Source organism: Balaenoptera physalus, assembly GCF_965194825.1.
Source record: "Balaenoptera physalus genome assembly, chromosome: 1".
NCBI lineage: Eukaryota > Metazoa > Chordata > Mammalia > Artiodactyla > Balaenopteridae > Balaenoptera > Balaenoptera physalus.
The window spans coordinates 117,673,389-117,687,288 of NC_138882.1; the positions used below are offsets into that span (position 1 = coordinate 117,673,389).

General features: G+C 40.1%; 1 protein-coding gene across 7 annotated transcripts in view; it reads right to left on the reverse strand.

Annotated features, from left to right (window-relative positions):
• Positions 1–1,415: 1,415 nt before the first annotated feature.
• The window catches only part of LRRC8B (leucine rich repeat containing 8 VRAC subunit B), a 73,295-nt gene continuing 60,810 nt past the window's right edge, over positions 1,416–13,900 (reverse strand). For 5 of the 7 annotated variants that reach the window (XM_082477202.1, XM_082477199.1, XM_082477201.1 and 2 more), the window contains one exon: positions 4,942–6,177. In XM_082477202.1, the coding sequence (XP_082333328.1) occupies positions 5,884–6,177 (294 nt within the window). In that variant the 3' untranslated portion in view covers positions 4,942–5,883. The other 2 variants (XM_082477204.1, XR_014268038.1) reach the window with 2 other exon arrangements.

Consider the following 13,900-nt stretch of genomic DNA (forward strand, 5'->3'; position numbering starts at 1 on the left):
CAGTACAACTGCACAGGAAACCCTGGGAAGAGGAGGGAATCACTTCTGGAACTTGGGCACTGATACGTGTATACAGGTACAATTAGTCCAGTCAACTTCTTCCAATACTGAATCTGTTTTTATTTGCCATTTATTATAAAAATTGAATCTTTATTTTACACAAAAGTTATTTTAAAAACAGTAAAGTTTACCAAAACCTACTGAATCTCAGGCAGAGGGATTTACCACCAAAATGCAGATTTACATGGTAAACCTGAGGGCCAAAATCATTCAACTCAAGACAATCTCACATTTTCTAGTAATCCATTATCAGAAGCGAAAACCAATTATGTACATGTTTCAGAATATGTGACAAAGACAAAAAAACAAATGCTAGCCTTCACTGTGAAGCTAACCAAAGAAAATGTCTCTACTCAGGATTGGCCCATTATTTTGCTGAGAGTGAAACATTTGAAGAGTTTTTAAAATATTTAAGCATAAATATTTAGGTTTATATACAACACATATATACACAAACACATCCATTCTAATTCTATGCCCCTTTGTATTTTTTAAATTGCACCATCTCTGTTAGAGATAATATATAACATGCAGCAGGCATTCCTAATTGTTTTCCTCAGCAGTAGTGTACTATACAAGTCAAATGCAAAATTTAAATATGAATTAATTTCAACCAGAAGCCAGCTCAACTCAGTACTTTGGTTCATATGTTCTATGTTAATGCTTTAGGGTTGATGAAATTGTTCATATAAAAAAAAAAAGTTGGAGAGAATGTAATCCATTACCAAAGGTACTTAGTAGATAGTTCCCAGTGGATGTAGAAGTGATGGACCAGAAACAGGAAGAAACCAATTAAATAGGACTGCAGTTTTTTCACCGCTTCAGCTTTCATATCCAGCGGAAGATAAGAAATAATTATATCCAGGGCATTTTGCAACAGTTACTAGTTTAGGCCATTTCATGTATATAATGTCTTCATAATTCAAACCAGGATGCAAAATAACTCCTCCCCCCTCCCACCAGCCTTCCTCTTGTTTCCAGAAAGAAATAAACACAGAGTCTGATGCAATATACGGTTCCTGAAAACAAAGTGGATTTACAGTTATATTCTCATGCTGTTGGTACAGATGAGGGATCATTGGATCAGCTCTAAACACTGCAGGGATGGGTCAAGTAGAACTACTCAATTAGGCATAATTATAGGCTCTGGCTTCCCCCCAGATAAATACATGCTCAAGTATTATCGCAAGTTCTCTAGCACACATATATTTTGTTACTATATAAATTTAAGGAGATGGGTGAGTGGAGAGGGAAAACAAAATACCTTATGTGGATGGGACAATGCTAAGAGAAAGTGACGATGGAAAGAGCATTTGATTGAAAATACAAGGAAATAAAGCTATAAATCCACAGAATAATTGTTTGATTATTTTAATGGTTTCTGAACCCATCAATATTATGCAATACTTTAGTTCAACATACAAAATTTGAATCATGAGACACCTGAAGAACAGAAACAAATATTTTCACTATCAAACAATAATGTTACACAGATAACTCACTGCAGCTCACCACAGCACACACATTGGAGCTATGCCACAACAATGAGACCTTGAGGATCTCTATTTACCCTGTTTAACACAAACATTTGCTAAGTGACAGTGAAACATGGTGATATCAGAGGAAAGATGAAGACTGAGGATGAAGAATGAAAACACCATATCTATGTGCCACACAGATATACCCTGATGTATGTTAGTGAAGGAACACTACACCTTACAAGGAATGCTCAAAACCACTTAGGTCGCTGACCAAGTTTGAGCATTTAGTTTTCTTTTAACATTACAACTAAGAGAATAGAATACTCCATGATTACAAGTAAGGAATAAAAAATAATTAATATCCTAGCGTTAACCTACAACCTCTTACAACTTTGGAAAAGTATTAAACATATCCAAAACTAATAAATTACATTTTGTATACATGGGGCGTGTGTGTGTGCAAGCTCATCATTGTGTATCTGTGTGTGTGAAGGTAAATAAAATGAACCAATGCTAGCATAAGCCTTCAACTTTGTTCTGAATAACATCCATATTTACTTTTTGGAAAATGCACTACACATTCTTGGAAATCAAGCATCAACTAAAGTCTTAAAATTATAATTGAATAAACTTCATTTTCTTCATTTAAAATCCTCTTCCAAATTGAAGATCTGCTCCAACATTGCAGTAAAGGTGGCATCAAACACCATAGTTTTGTGTGTTAAGTGGTGGTTTCAGAGTTCATGGCATCAGTGCTACATCATTTCAAAAGTTACCTAAACACTGGAGTGTAGGATTGAAATAAAAAAGTAAACCTAAAAACTATGGCATCAAGAACAACAGAGTTTGCATTAGTAACCAAACCCTAGTGTTTGGAAAGAAGCTTACAAAACTCATTTATTGATCCTGATAGAAATTTAGAAGGGTGATAAGGAAGGTTTGGCTAGTGACTTCTGCAGGTGAACAGAACTGGTGACTAGCCGGGAGGAGTTGTAGTTTGTCAGGGGAATAGTAGCAAATCTGAAATTTGTTTTAAAAACTCTTCCTTATAGAAGGGGGTAAGATTTTTCATACACATTATGGCTAATTATATGGCCCAAAACATTTAAACGTATTTCCACGTATCATATTCATGTTCCAAACATAAGATAATCCTATCCAACACTGGAATCGGTACACATGACAATTCTATTGTGCAACAGAGACGTGAAACATTAAAATGACAATGAACTCAACATTAAAAAGATTGAAAATAACACAAAACCCTAGATATAGTCAGAATCCGTTTTCTGAAATCCTACAAGAAAGTTTCATCAGTTATGCCTGGCTCCCTGAGAACTTGAATGTTCTGACTAAAGGCAAGTTTTGGTAAGAATTGCATTTTTACACTGTTCTTTCTCATTCAGAATAAACAATAATGTTTTAGGCAGCTTTTGGTGTTTTATATTTTTTATAGCTATTACTCAAATTTCATTTGATGTGAACAATTCTTTTCTCTGAATGTTAGTCCAGGGGTGTGTGGCAGGTGAGGGAAGCTACATTTTGCCATAACTTAGACTCACTTTCATCTTTCTGGAAGGGACAAAGCAAGAAAAAACATACCATACAACACAATTCCATGTTTACAGTACTCTTTACCCATAGTGTTTTCCAGTTTTGTCTAGGTGCAGTTAATAGATTACTTCATAGTTACATCCAAAATGAGACGGCATCACAATGCCTAGACCCATTAGAGAAAAACACATTGAAAATGTACATTTCCCCAAAATGAGTCAGTCGATTTTATTCATTTTATAATATGCATGATAATAAAAAGCCAAACACAAAGCTCTTTATAAAAAAGAGCAAAATGGATTCCAGAAAAGTTAGACAAAGGCATGAGATGGATTTGTTAACCAGATCTATTTCTTTGTGAGCTTTGAGAACTCATTTTAAGCACTGAATTTTAAGCTGAGTGTTTTACATTATAATCCTATCTAGAGATCATGCAGATGGAGAAGAAAGTATTTTGCTTAACTCTTACTTAATTTCCACAGAACGCTTTAAAATCAGTTTTAAAGATCCAAATCTGCACCTCTCCCCTCCATCACAGTTTTTGAAGTAATTAAGAATTGTACCCGTACAATAGCACAGCACTAGGGAAGAGAGAGGTAGATGATGTGGCCATCCTCTTACAAGGAAACCCCCCAAATATTTTAGGGCATGAAACACAAGGCTTTTGTTATCCAAAAGTAATTAGTTGCAGAGTACAAAAACATTTTGGAACAGAATGTGCACAAATATGAGAATCATAAGCAGCCAAAACCAAGTATATTAATAGTAAATTCTTAAAGAAAAGGATGTGTTCTCTGTACCTTACAAAAATTATTCTGACAGATTTTGAATCCAAGATTATACAATAAAAAATATTTGTATGTTTTACATTTAATATAAAAATCATTAGCAAATAAAAAAGGCTTTGATGATATACAAGAAAAAATTTGAGCATACATTAATTTTTAGGATGCCCCGAGGGTGACATGTCCTAAGAACTCTGCTCCTGTTCTATGCAAAGGCCAAAGGCAGGCACTTTCTCAGGGTTCATCATTGTTGTCAAGAGAAAATCAGATGGAGGAAGACTCAAAACAAGCTGGGACAGGAAGTAAAAATTAAGCCAGAAGGAATTCTGCCTAGCACAATGTACCCTGACTAAAAATATTTAAGACCATAAATCAAAGACAGTGCTCAGTGTACATCAAGGGAATTTATGTTGATGAGTTTATGGTCTAGGTGATAAATATCAAAACAGGAAGTCAGTTAAAACAAGTATGCAAATAAGTAATACCTAATCTTCAAAAGATACAAACTGCAATGTAGAGATTCAATAATTTCATGTCCCCATTCCACCCTCCAAGCGTACTTCTTTTATTTCCATAAGTTAAAGATCAATTATTCACAAAACTTTAGTTCAGTGTTAATACTTTTTACCTGTTTAATTTAGGGATAGACACTGAGTTGCTTTAATAAGACATTTGGTTATAGTTAGTCATAATTATCCATTGTTCATCTTTATAACTTAGGAAAACTGAGTTCTCAGATAAAGCCCTGGAGTGTACTTTTAAAAATTATTTTCCTCTTTAGGTCAACATTTATCTAAGCATGTCTGCAAACGTTCTGTTACAGGGGGAGGAAGAGTATTGAGCAAATTCTCCTCGACAATCAGACAGCTCCGTTTGAGGGACTGACATCCTTCCAGCTCAGGAGGAAGTGTTTCCAGGTAATTACCAATGAGCTCCAGGTGAGTAAGGTTCGCCAGCTCACCCACGTGAGGGGACAAGCTCATCAGGCTATTTTTCCCCAAAAGTAAACACTGCAGCTTTTTGCACTGAAACAGCCCATCTGGTAGCATCTCAATCTGGAAAGGGAAAAAAAGAAGCCAGTAAAACTGGTTTTTGATGGCCTACCATAGTACATCTATTTATTTATACCCCTACCTTTTCCCCAAAACATTTTACAGAGGTACATATAACAATGATGATACACTTGAAGTAGATGGGAAAGATAAAGGAAAAATACGGACATCCTGACATGGAGTCAGGATTGAGGCTACCATGAACTTCTATAAACCCCTGCTGTATATGGCTGGGCAACAGATTTGGCTCTGAACATTCTAACAAGCAACTCTCAATTCTCAAAGGAAACCTAATCGGTTACGTACTCATTGTCCCGGAGATAAAAAACAAACCAGTGACTGAGGAGAAGCCTAATTACTCTTGAGTCCTAGTCAGAAATCAGGGATCTCAAGAGTCCTCATAACGAGTTTACTGTAGGGGATAATGAGCTATACCCTCAAAAACATCCCGAGAACCCACACAAGGCTATTTTTTAGGGTTTCACAGTACAGACTGAAAACTTTACTCTGTTAAAAAAAAAGCTGACAGGAGTAGAGACAAGAAGATATGACAATCTATACAATCTATACAGGATATGACAATCTATAGATATAGATATACAATCTACAGATATACAATAGATATAGATACACAATCTATAGATATACAATCTATGCAAGATATGACAATCTATACCTGCACATTTCATTCCCCTCTACATACACACTCACGAGTATTTACTCTTCTTCCTGCTCTCTGAGAGTTTCGATTAAGTCATACGACACAGAGAAATCATTTAAAATACGATAAATAGCCTGCAATTCGGTCAACTCCTACAGCTGCTCAACTGAACTGCTCCCCTATTTGGTGGGAAGGTTGCATTTGAGTTTCTAAGGGAGCCACAGTGTGTATATGAAATAGGGTTTATTGGGGAAAGACACCCAGAGAAGGGCTGAGCACACTCAATGTCCTCAGCTCTCATCCTGCCACTGACGGGCAAGTGCGCTCCAGGAAGAGCTGGATTGCATGCACCCCACCCTGTAACGTCCCCCATATTTATATAGGCCTGGACCAGGCATCTTTGCAACTATGAAACAATGTAGGCTCCTTTGTTCCGGAAGTGGCTTTGTTAGAAACAGGGATGAAAGGGGCGCTCCAGATTTCAATCTGCTCCTCTGATGGGCTAGTGTAGCCCCACTGAGCCAGTTTTCTGCTGGAACTTCCGGGGCCTTCCAGAACTGTCTCTTCAAAAGGATAAACATTCCCTATACAGCATAAAAAAATTGGTCAAATTGCATTCAAAAATGCTCATTATGTTGGAAATTGCCTTCTCCTCCATCACCCACATATACACTCAGTACTGGCTATCCTTGAAAATAAATCTAATGATCACTGTTGCTAAGTCAGCCATGCATTATAGCTCATCATTCTACACCAAAATACTAGGTATAAGCAAAGGAAAATATCTACCCTTTTATTTCATTCCTTCTTAAGAATGCAGATGCAAAACCATAGATATGTCAATTTCAGTATAGAGATACGACAGAGAAATGAGAGACAGAAGAAATGTAACTTCCTTCTGATTAGAGATTATCTGCAGCTCAAAAGTAGTGTCACTGACGTACAAGTAGAGGGAATGATCAGTCCTGTGCAATGTGCTCAGGGTTGAGAGTGCCTGCTGGTGCAAAAGGAGTGACTTAGGCAAAGAGGCTGGGAAGAGGGAAGACTTGGCTCACCTGTATTCAGTGAATGCCTGCTGGGAGTCTCGTTTTGTGCCAGGTTCCCAGCTAGGCGCTGGGGATAAAGGGCTGAGCAAGACAGATGGGTCTTTAAGATCCACGCAGGGTCTCTCAACCTTGGCACTGTTGACATTTGGGGTGGGATAATTCTTTTTGTGGGGCTGTCCTGTGCATTGTGGAATGTTTAGCAGCATCTCTGGCCTCTACCTACTAGATGCCAGTGCCACTCCCCTCTCTAGTTGTGACGACTAAAGATGTCTCTAGACTAATGTCTTCCGCAGGGTAAAGTTGCCCCCATTTGAGAAGCACTGGTCTAACGGGGGAGAGAAGTATGAAACAATTATAGAAATCATTAGTCTACAACGGCTGCTAGGAAGAAGAGTGCCCTAACCAGGGCTGCATCAAGGAATCCCAATCTCCCCTCCTCATTCAGCTTCCAGGCCCCAGCAGGTGCCTTGCTTGATTGCACTGATTTCCTATTGAGTGGAGACCCTAAAGCCGTTGTCCTCATTCTCCTTCTGTCTGGCTGTCAACACTACCATGTCTCACCCATCTTCTTTCATCTCTTTGAATTTGTGATTTTAGCTTCTTCTCAGCCCCCAGAGTACAGGCGAGGGATTTCCCCAGGCAATGAGAGTGAGCCTCTGGGGTCGGCCCCTCAGTTGTGTCGTAAAAGGGAGTTAAGGACCGTGGTTAACGGCACACTTCCTGAGCGGTAAGTATCCGTCTCAGGGGCTTTCTCCCAGCATCGTCACCCAGCTCAAGCACAGGGCCTTAACTCACGTACTGGAATTCAATTTTGCTAAAGGAGGCTGGGCAGCTGTGTTAGAGACTCAAGACTTTCTTTCAAGTCGGCAGTTTTATCTTGAAAAATCGACTTACAAATTTTGCCTGAGTCAATAAATTTTAAAAAAATGTTTAGATAGCATTTATTTATACTGAATTCATTTAGCATGCTCTTTCTTAAACCATATAATACATGAGCCAGAAAGGAAAAAATTTCCCCAGTGGACCACTGATTTCTTCTCAAAAAATCAAAAGAAATGTTTACAGACTATCAGATGATAAACTATATAAACAGAATGGTTTTATAGAATAAACTGTATTACATATATTTAATAAACTATGAAATAAACTGAAAAAAAAAACTCACTATGGTTACATTATCACTCTATATCCTAGAATTTTCTGACAACCAAATACTTTCAACAAAATGTACTGAAGCCCCCAGAACATCCAAGGAAGGATGGTTCTCATCCTATATTCATGGCTGACATTGATAATTAAATATTCCACTGTTTCTCAGAGGCTGGGACCTCATTTCAGAATTCTTTTCAGTGTCAGGTTTCCTATTTTTCTGGCCATTGACACATGCTATCTCGGAACATGTCAACCTGAATCTATAAAATCCAATCATTTCAAGAAGCAAAGCTGAATATTTCCATATCTAAGTGGTAATACCAAAACCAACAAGGAGCATTGCCACATAAATGATCTGCAGAAAGAATTTCTACATTATTCACCTTCTGGGCTAAAGTCTTTGAGTTGCATTAAATGCAGAAATGGAGAAACTGGAAGACCTAGGTGTAAACTGGAGTGGTTTTTAAGATTTAAGGGAGGTTATTAAATCCTCCCCCTTTCCTGTGCTTCTCCGTCACATTCAACACCATCATCATCCGATTACACTTTGGCACTGGATAGAGGTGGGTGCTGCCTCTTCCTCTCCCATCATCTACACACACCACTGCTTCCCGTGCAACATCATTTGGACTGATGCATCTGAGCTGTAGGAGAAAGAGCACTAGAGCAGGAACCGGAACATGGGTTCCATCCCAGATCCATCACTGGGAAGAGTCGGACCTCAGGCAAATTGCTCTGGGCTTCAGTTTCAGTATCAGTAAAGTGAAGGCAGTGGACTAGAACAGAGATTGGCAAAGTTCTTCTCTAAAGGGGCGGAACAGTAAATATTTTAGGTTTTGCAGGGCAAGTGGCAAAACTGAAAATATTATGTAGGTACTTATAATAACAAGAGAGAAAAAATTTCATACATTTAAGTGATGTAATTAAAAATACAATAACACAATTGAGTACAATTTCTTCGTAATACAGGCCCACTAAGGAGAACAATGCAACTTATTCATGGACACTGAAATTTGAATTTCATATAATTTTCATATGTGATGAAATAGTATTATTATTCTTTTGATTTTTTTCCCCAACCACTTAAAAATGTAAAAGCCATTCTTAGGTCAGGCTGTGGGAGGATCTGGCTCCCAGGCTGTAGTTTGCTGACCTCAGGACCAATGACCCAGAGTGTTCCTTTCAGATACAAGAGTCTCTTAATCTATATTCCTACTTCTAAATCATAATGATTAAACCTTTCCACAGGGTTTTGTTTCTTGATTGTCCTCTCCCAACCCTTGTGTATGCTACAACCAGAGCCTCCTTTGAAGGTACTGATTCAGGCTAACTAGCACCTTCAGGCTCAAGCCTCACCTCAGCTACTATCCAATGACTCAAACCTGAATTAGACTGGTAGAATTCAAGGCACTCTCCACCCTGACCGACCTTCTAAAGGCTCTCATCTCTTATTACATCTGCCAATGCCTGTTGCAATCCTCTGGGCATGACCTCTATCCTTTCACATTTTCCCAGTCAATGTTCTCAGGAACACTCTTCTCAAGAATTACCATGGAAAAGAACGCCTTGCTCAACTATGTGTGGCAAACGTTGCACACCATATCTCCCTCTTGGAGAAGCACAATACATGTTCATATGTTAAAGTCTCTGAGGAATCCTGCAGCAAAAATACGCTAAAAAATGTTTAAATTTTTTTGTGATAAAACTTATTACTATTCAGTGGAGTAAATTCTGGAGTGCCCTCTCAGTGAATGTCTGTCATTTGGGGGGTTGCCCCACATCTTCTATGTCCTGAGAATTCCCTACCTTATATTGGTGGGACTCTTGGTGGGAAGCAGAGCCCACTTCCAACTAGAGGAACGGAAAACACAAGATCCTTGTGTTCCCAGATAACTTACAGCTCGAGTGTGAGCATTCTTAAGCTCTATCATGTGCTCAGATGTGGGCCTTGTGTCACAAAGAAGCAGAAACCATGAAGAACCGATTTTGTGGGAGGGCAAGGGCCACAGTAGCAGCAGCAGCATTTTCAGGGTAGCATTGGCGCCCAGTGCTGGTATGGTCAGTGTCAAGGTATCTTCTTCATTTTACTTTTCTACTATGATTTTGGCTGCATTTCTTTTGCTATCTAACTTTGTGCTTGATTATTTTCCAAGCTTCATTCTTCAGCCTTTTCAGGGATAATATGAGATACGTGACAGCCTTTCAATAAATGTCTTTTCTGCTTAACCCCAGAGTTAGTGTTTGTTGCCTCCATCTATAAACCTGACACGCTGCCCAAGTCTTTAAAAAAGAAGAGTCTTATATTTACACTACCAAATGTAAAATAGATAGCTAGTGGGAAGCAGCCGCATAGCACAGAGAGATCAGCTCCATGCTTTGTGTCCACCTAGACAGGTGGGATAGGGAGGGTGGGAGGGAGACGCAAGAGGGAGGAGATATGGGGATATATGTATATGTATAGCTGATTCACTTTGTTATAAAGCAGAAACTAACACACCATTGTAAAGCAATTATACTCCAATAAAGATGTTTAAAAAAAAAAAAAGTCTTTAAAAACTGTTCTTTCAGGAATCTTTACCAACCTCCATTCCAAATGGAGGAATCAACTCACATTTCTGAGTATATGCACATCTAAGTATTTATGCAGCAGGTTTGATGTTTTATTTTCTAATTTTTATAAATATTTTGGTCTACTTCATAGACTCATGAGAACCTTAAGGTTTCAAGAAGGAACCTTGAAATTAGTTAAATCCCTATATGAAACATGAATCCTTAATTCCCTTTAACAATATTCCTACCAAGTGGTTAACAATTTATATCTGGACAGTTTTATTAATAAGAAAATCACTTCTCCCTTCTCAAATGTTCATTCAGTCTTTGGACAGCTTTCTGAGGAAAGATGAGAAATCTTCTCCTGCTTGTCCGAGCTCTAACACTTGCAGCTACTCCCAATAAGCCTTCTTTCCTATGTAATGTCCTCCAAATATTCGAAGACCAATACTGTGGACTATTCTCTCTCCCTTCCCTCCCCAATACTTCCTATAATTAGGATACACTATCCCATCAGAGAGGAACTTTTCATCTCTCTGGTCACTGTCTTCTGAGTTCCAGTTTCTCCACATCCTTAGCAGGTAAGTCTCTTCATAGTTCTGATGAAAGTGGTCCTTACCCATTCAAAGGTGTCACAGTCATTATTATGGCCCGGAGGATGCTCCACAACTGCTGGCTATCACACTTCTGAGACAACACAGCCAAAGACACCATTGTACTTTGGCCATAAACTATCTTCAGCATAAGACTTTTCATATGCTACCAAGTACCCTTCAAGACAAAATATGTCTGATACTAATACCTAGTCTCCCTTTTAGCCACAATCAAGAAGTCAATAAACTTGGTGTCAAAGGTACCAATGCTCTTAAAGTTAACACTGAACTACAGAAAGCCGTTAACCTGCTTAAACATTTAGATAATTCACGGCCCGCTGACAATTTAATCAGCCATGACTTTCAAAAATGTATGGAGTGGTCAGGAGGAGCTTCAAGATGGTGGAAGAGTAAGACATGGAGATCACCTTCCTCCCCACGAATACATCGTAAATACATCTACATGTGGAACAACTCCTACAGAACACCTACTGAATGCTGGCAGAAGACCTCAGTCCTCCCAAAAGGCAAGAAACTCCCCACGTACCTGGGTAGGGCCAAAGAAAAAAGGAAAAACAGAGACAAAAGAATAGGGACGGGACCCGCACCAGTGGGAGGGAGCTGTGAAGGAGGAAAGGTTTCCACACACTAGGAAGCCCCTTCGCGGGTGGAGACTGCGGGTGACGGAGGGGGGAGCTTTGGAGCCACGGAGGAGAGTGCAGCAACAGGGGTGCGGAGGGCGGAGAGATTCCCGCACAGACGCTCGGCGCCGAGCAGCACTCACCAGCCCCAGAGGCTTGTCTGCTCACCAGCCAGGGCGGGCGGGGCTGGGAGCTGAGGCTCGGGCTTCGGTTGGATCCCAGGGAGAGGACTGGGGTTGGCTGCATGAACAGAGCCTGAAGGGGGCTAGTGCGCCACAGCTAGCCAGGTGGGAGTCCAGGAAAAGGTCTGGACCTGCCGAAGAGGCAAGAGACTTTTTCTGGCCTCTTTGTTTCCTGGTGCGCGAGGAAAGGGGATTAAGAGTGCCGCTTAAAGGAGCTCCAGAGACGGGCACAAGCCGTGGCTATCAGTGCAGACCCCAGAGATGGGCATGGGACGCTAAGGCTGCTGCTGCCACCACCAAGAAGCCTGTGTGCAAGCACAGGTCACTCTCCACACCTCCCCTCCCGGGAGCCTGTGCAGCCCGTCACTGCCAGGGTCCCGTGATCCAGGGACAACTGCCCCGGGAGAACACACGGCGCGCCTCAGGCTGCTGCAACATCATGCCAGCCTCTGCCGCTGCAGGCTCGCCCCGCATCCGTACCCCTCCCTGCCCCTGGCCTGAGTGAGCCAGAGCCCCCTAATCAGCTGCTCCTTTAACCCCGTTCTGTCTGAGTGAAGAACAGACGTCCTCAGACGACCTACACGCAGAGGCGGGGCCAAATCCAAAGCTGAACCCCAGGAGCTGTACGAACAAAGAAGAGAAAGGGAAATCTCTCCCAGCAGCCTCAGGAGCAGTGGACTAAATCTCCACAATCAACTTGATGTACCTGCATCTGTGGAATACCTGATTACACAAAAAATCATCCCAAATTGAGGAGGTAGACTTTGGGAGCAATATATATACATTTTTTCCCTTTTTCTCTTTTTGTGAGTGTGTATGTATATGCTTCTGTGTGTGATTTTGTCTGTATAGCTTTGCTTTTACCATGTGTCCTAGGGTTCTGTCTGTCTGTTTTTTTGGTTTTTTTTGTTTTTTTAGTATAGTTTTTAGCGCTTGTTATCATTGGTGGATTTGTTTTTTGGTTTGGTTGCTCTTTCTTTCTTTCATTCTTTCTTTTTTTTTTGATTACTTAAAAATTTTTTTATTAATAATTATTTTTTATTTAATAACTTTTTATTTTATTTTACTTTACTTTACTTTATTTTATTTTATTTTATTTTATCTTCTTTCTTTCTTTCCTTCTTTTTTTTCTCCCTTTTATTCTGAGCCGTGTGGATGACAGGCTCTTGGTGGTCCAGCCAGGCGTCAGGGCTGTGCCACTGAGGTGGGAGAGCCAAGTTCAGGACATTGGTGCGCAAGAGACCTCCCAGCTCCATGTAATATCAAACAGCGAAAATCTCCCAGAGATCTCCATCTCAATGCTAAGACCCAGCTCCACTCAACGACCAGCAAGTTCCAGTGCTGGACACCTTATGCCAAACAACTAGCAAGACAGGAACACAACCCCACCCATTAGCAGAGAGGCTGCCTAAAATCATAATAAGGTCACAGACACCCCAAAACACACCACTGGATGCGGACCTCCCCACCAGAAAAACAAGATCCAGCCTCATCCACTAGAACACAGGCACTAGTCCCCTCCACTAGGAAGCCTACACAACCCACTGAACCAACCTTAGTCACTGGGGGCAGACAGCAAAAACAACGGGAACTAGGAACCTGCAGCCTGCAAAAAGGAGACCCCAAACACAGTAAGTTAAGCAAAATGAGAAGACAGAGAAACACACAGCAGGTAAAGGAGCAAAAAAACCCACCAGACTTAACAAATGAAGAGGAAATAGGCAGTCTACCTGAAAAAGAATTCAGAATAATGATAGTAATGATTCAAAATCTTGGAAATAGAATGGAGAAAATACAAGAAATGTTTAACAAGGACCTAGAAGAACTAAAGAGCCAACAAACAATGATGAACAACACAATAAATAAAATTAAAAATTCTCTAGAAGGGATCAATAGCAGAATAACTGAGGCAGAAAAACAGGTAAGTGACCTGGAAGATAAAATAGTGGAAACAACTACTGCAGAGCAGAATAAAGAAAGAAGAATGAAAAGAATTGAGGACAGTCTCAGAGACCTCTGGGACAACATTAAACACACCAACATTCGAATTATAGGGGTCCCAGAAGAAGAAGAGAAAAAGAAAGGGACTGAGAAAATATTTGAAGAGATTATAGTTGAAAACTTCCCTAATATGCGAAAGGAA